Below are 5,138 nucleotides of genomic sequence, written 5' to 3' on the forward strand. Positions count from 1 at the left end.
ACTCACACATAATCGGACAACTAAACACACACGCGCACACACACACACACACACACACACACACACACACACACACACACACACACACACACGCACGCACACACATAATCGGACAACTAAACACACACGCGCGCTCGCGCGCGCACACACACACACACTCACACATAATCGGACAACTAAACACACACGCGCACACACACACACACACACACACACACACACACACACACACACACACACACACACACACACACAGACACACACACATAATCGGACAACTAAACACACGCGCGCACGCGCGCACGCACGCACGCACGCGCGTATACACACACGTATACACACAAACTATTTCCATGCTCTGTATCGTACACGAACCGTAAAAGGTTTTACACATGCGCAGTCGCAAACTACTAATTATTAAGTAGTAAACTAATTAGTAACCATTAAGTATGTCATGTGCGTGCGTGAGTGAGAGAGTGTGTGCGTTCTGCGTGTCATGCTTGACCTCCGACCTAAGACCTTGATCGCAGTGTTCGGCTTTGCACATAATTAAACTTATCTCTTGGCAGGTGCTACATTCGAGGATCCTCGCTCTGGAAAGCATGGCTATGTGGGGAGCCACTCCAGCAGCAGTGCATCGACGTCAAGAATGTCCTAGCTATGCCCACAGCAACACGTAGGACTGGTGCTTCTCTCTACTTAAGTTTCTCCGTAACACGATACGACACGTGATGTAGATCTCGTTACGTCACGACGCGACACGTAATGAATATCTTGTAACGTAAAGTAACGACACGTAACGTAATGTCTCTTCCCAATTCTCTGTCAAGTGCATTTCATAATGCGTACCGTGCGCTAGCAACCGCAGCTATAGCATATAGAATTCACATGCATTTCTATTTTCATGTATTCATTTTCACTTTGTCGTGTATTCGCGTATATCGATCACAGCTATATATTTTGACATTAACTTCTCCACCAGGCATTACGTGGAATCTAAGAAATGTAGCAGAAACAGCTTCAAGAAAAATATCTCGCTAGAGCTTCAGTCATATTAGTCATAGTGTATTTCCCCGTCGAGCCTTACGCTGCCTGCTAGTGTGAACGTTGCTGGAAGGCAGAAACTGTAGGTGTGTTCGCGTGTTGTAGCGCACGCTAGGGCATAGCATCGCTAAGAAATCAAGTCCCATCTCAAACCACATAGTGGTTCATTAAGAACGAAAACGACGACTTTGTCTGTGCGTCAATGCCACCTTCAGTTTTACGCCAGCCGAGTGCTGATCATGATATGGCCTATAAGAACAAAATCAAATTATCCAATTACTCGTATCCAAGAATGACGCGTATATGCCGCTAACTACCGTGTCCTGACGAGGTAAACAAATGTAGAACTTTTTACGACAATTCAGGGAAGTTCGAGAGGAAAACCACAATACACATATACAATATTATTTGTGGTTTTCTCTTGGAATTGCTTAGAGGACGTTTGAATACATGCTGCGTCTATTGATCTGTATACAACAACACAGTTTTTATATAAATATATAATATATATATATATATATATATATATATATATTTTAATTGTTATACGATATGAAAAAAGGATTGCCTCAATTTTACATACCAGTGTAATTTGAAATTGTAGCATGTTTAATTGACTTCCGAACATGTGGCAATACGTAACAGTGTTTGTTTGATGATATTAGCACACATGTCTTAACCAATACACTCATAGTTTAACCAGTGTGCTTATTATTTTTTTCTATATTTAAAGAATAATTATATGTCAATAAAATGTTAAAATGTCAGTATTACGTGCATTTATAACATTATTATTGTAAATATAGTATAATAGAAACGCGATGCGTAAAAACGCGCTAAAGATATTTTTAGCGGGGATTTTACAGTGACGCGACATTGTTTAACGGCAGTATATTGTCTGTATAAAACGCGATGTAATTATGTTTTGTTATTTAATAAAGCCCCCGTTATGTACGTAAGTATGAAAAGGCAAACTATTGCATTCATGTTTGGAAGGTGCTATTCTTCACACTGCTTCTAGCCTGCTCGGCTTTTACAAATTCATTAGAAGTTTCTTGAATTCACAAAAGGGGTTTAAATGCACACCGCAATAATAGGAGAATAATGTGTTTACTTAATTAAGTAGCCAGGCTTTACTTAATTTAGTCAGCCTCTACGAAATCATTCAACAGTCGATTGCAACATTTTTAATTCTTAGATGGGAAATTTACCGGAGAAACGCCCCTGCTTGTTATACAAACGAAAGAGCGCCGTTCGTACGTAATTGATACAAAAATCCCTATTGGCATTATATATCAAATTAGAGCTCACATTTGCACGAGAAGTTTAATATGAAAATGACTATTCACATGTCACATTTTAATAAATATAAGGTGATCAGTCCATCCAGAATTTCCTTATATTGTAGCATAAAGATAGACGAGTGCTCGTGCGAGCATTTGTGTTGAAATTATGCGTTTCAAATAGAGAGTAATTATTTATCAGTAGTTTGGCATAAAATATCAAATTATTATCTGAATTAAATAGTTAGATAATTATTGACATGCAGGTCACATGAAATCAAGAGCAAATAAACAGTTTATCTGCTTTCGCTATGAGGATAGCTATAGCACATGTCAGCGCCCGAAGCCTGCGGGAAGCGTGTTGAATTCGACCATACTAATTCCGCTGCTATGTTAATCTATTTTGGTATTTCACCCGGCGACGCACAGTATTACTATAGGCATCAACGGAAAACTTATCGTAAACAGAAATTTTCGTTTTTTTTCTAAAAAAAACATTTCCAGAGTTTCTGTGGAAACCGTTCGCACACGGGGACATAAATGAAACTATTGATTTGCGGTCGCATTATGAGAAGAAATTGATTTTAGCAATGGGTTTAAATTGAGAATGTCTTACATGATAAAATTCGTTCTTGTGACAACTTGCTACATAGATTTGAAAATTTGAACTAGGAAGTCAGGAAAATAAGTAATTGAAGTTTTTTGCTGAGTTTGGTAGCAGCTAATAAGCATTCGCTAAGCTTGCTATAGAATTTAACTATAATCGTGTAAAATGAGAAAAATGCGTTCGTAGATGGAGAGGTTCGTACATCGGCATTGTAGCCGCACATCCATGGAAACGCGTTAGTCGTAATCAAGCGTAGATAATGAAAAAATACCTCGAGGGTAACAAAACACAGATGCAATAAAGTGGAAGCTGCACGATCAACATACAGAGTAAATATGCAAGCGCTCTGAACAATTCATCACATGCGCGAACATCTCGGGTGAAGCTAACGACGGCGATTGCAGTTGTGACAACTGTGATGCCGAAAGTTACGGCGCTCACATACGTGGGCACGCACACCCACACACACGCGCGCGCACACACGCACTCGCACACACGCACATACACACACGCACGCACACACGCACACACACACGCACGCACACACACACGCACACAAATGCGTACAGTCGCAACAGCGCTCGTACGCACGCCCCCGAACTGCGCGTTCCCCCCCTCACAATCACACTGAGATCATGCAGTCCTTCAATGGCGTTGTTCTGCACGTTCATGGTCATACAAGCGTTCAGTGGCGTTGTTCTGTATGTTCATGGCAATACAAGCGTTCAATGACGTTGTTCTGTGTGTTCATGGCAATACAAGCGTTCAGTGGCGTTGTTCTGCACGTTCGTGGTCATACAAGCGTTCAGTGGCGTTGTTCTGTATGTTCATGGCAATACATACAAGCGTTCAGTGGCGTTGTTCTGTATGTTCATGGCAATACAAGCGTTCAGTGGCGTTGTTCTGCACGTTCGTGGTCATACAAGCGTTCAGTGACGTTGTTTTGTATGTTCATGGCAATACAAGCGTGCAGTGACGTTGTTCTGTGTGTTCATGGCAATACAAGCGTTCAGTAACGTTGTTCTGTATGTTTATGTCAATACAAGCGTTCAGTGGCGTTGTTCTGCACGTTCGTGGTCATACAAGCGTTCAGTGACGTTCCGTATGTTCGTGGCCATACAAGCGTTTACTGACGTTGTTCCGTACGTTCGTGGCCATGCATACAAGCATTCACTGACGTTGTTCCGTACGTTCGTGGCTATGCATACAAGCGTTCAGTGACGTCATTCTGTACCCTTGAGGTCATGCAGGCGTTCAGTGACGTTGTTGCGTTGGTCTGTAGGTCTTCATGAAGATATTTCGAATTTAGGTCATGTATTATATTCAGCAAACGGTGGCGACAGGATGCGACGCTTGTCACGTCACACCTTGCGCCGGGGATGGGTGACGCGACGCGCCACACCTACGAGCCAAGGTCCGGCCGTAATGACGAAAAACCGGTCGGATTCAAATGTCGCCGGGCGGTTTTCGGAAACGTATAAATAGGCACGGACGAAAGATCATAGAAAGTTATTACCCAGAGGAAGAGACGAGAGGCGATGTAGTGGAGATAGACGAAAACGGAGATGACGGGGCCTAGGCTTGGGTGCCTAGGTCGCCGTAGTGTATATATATTTGGTGTCAGGACAAATACCCCCCGGACAATCACCCCCCGGACAATTACCCTCGGACAATTACCCCCCGGACAATTACCCCCCATGCCATTTACCCCCCATGCCATTCACCCCCCGGACAATTACCCCCCGGACATTTACCCCCCGGACAATTACCCCCCGGACATTTACCCCCCGGACAATTACCCCCCGGACATTTACCCCCCGGAAAATACCCCGCCGGACATTTACCACCGCCGACAATGACCCCTCGGACAATTACCGCCCCGGGACATTACCCCCCGGACAATTACGCCCTCTGAGCAATTACCGCATGCCTATTTACCCCCCATGCCATTTAGCCGCCTCGGACATATACTCTGGACAATTACCTCCCGGTACATTTACCCCTCCGGCAATTACCCCCCACAATTAACCCCCCCGCACATTTAACCCCCCGGACAATACCCCCCGCACAATTACCCTCCGGACGATGCGTGAGTGCCGGTGCGGTGCAGTCAGCACCGTGTGTGCATGTGTGCGTGGCGTGCGTACTGCGCTTGTGTTGGTCAGCATACACGTGCGTGCGTGCGTGCATCATGTACCACGTAA

At 44.0% G+C, this 5,138-nt stretch overlaps 1 protein-coding gene across 4 annotated transcripts in view; it reads left to right on the top strand.

The window, feature by feature from the left end:
- Nucleotides 1-2,018, top strand: part of LOC106815790 (cuticlin-1-like) — a 31,899-nt gene extending 29,881 nt beyond the window's left edge. For all 4 annotated transcript variants that reach the window (XM_014820477.1, XM_014820333.1, XM_014820540.1 and 1 more), the window contains exon 11: nt 570-2,018. In XM_014820477.1, the coding sequence (XP_014675963.1) occupies nt 570-658 (89 nt within the window). In that variant the 3' untranslated portion in view covers nt 659-2,018. The remainder of the gene's footprint in view (nt 1-569) is intronic.
- The last annotated feature ends 3,120 nt before the right edge of the window (nt 2,019-5,138 follow it).

This window comes from Priapulus caudatus, unplaced genomic scaffold (genome assembly GCF_000485595.1).
Source record: "Priapulus caudatus unplaced genomic scaffold, Priapulus_caudatus-5.0.1 Scaffold1, whole genome shotgun sequence".
NCBI classification, from domain to species: Eukaryota; Metazoa; Priapulida; class Priapulimorpha; order Priapulimorphida; family Priapulidae; genus Priapulus; species Priapulus caudatus.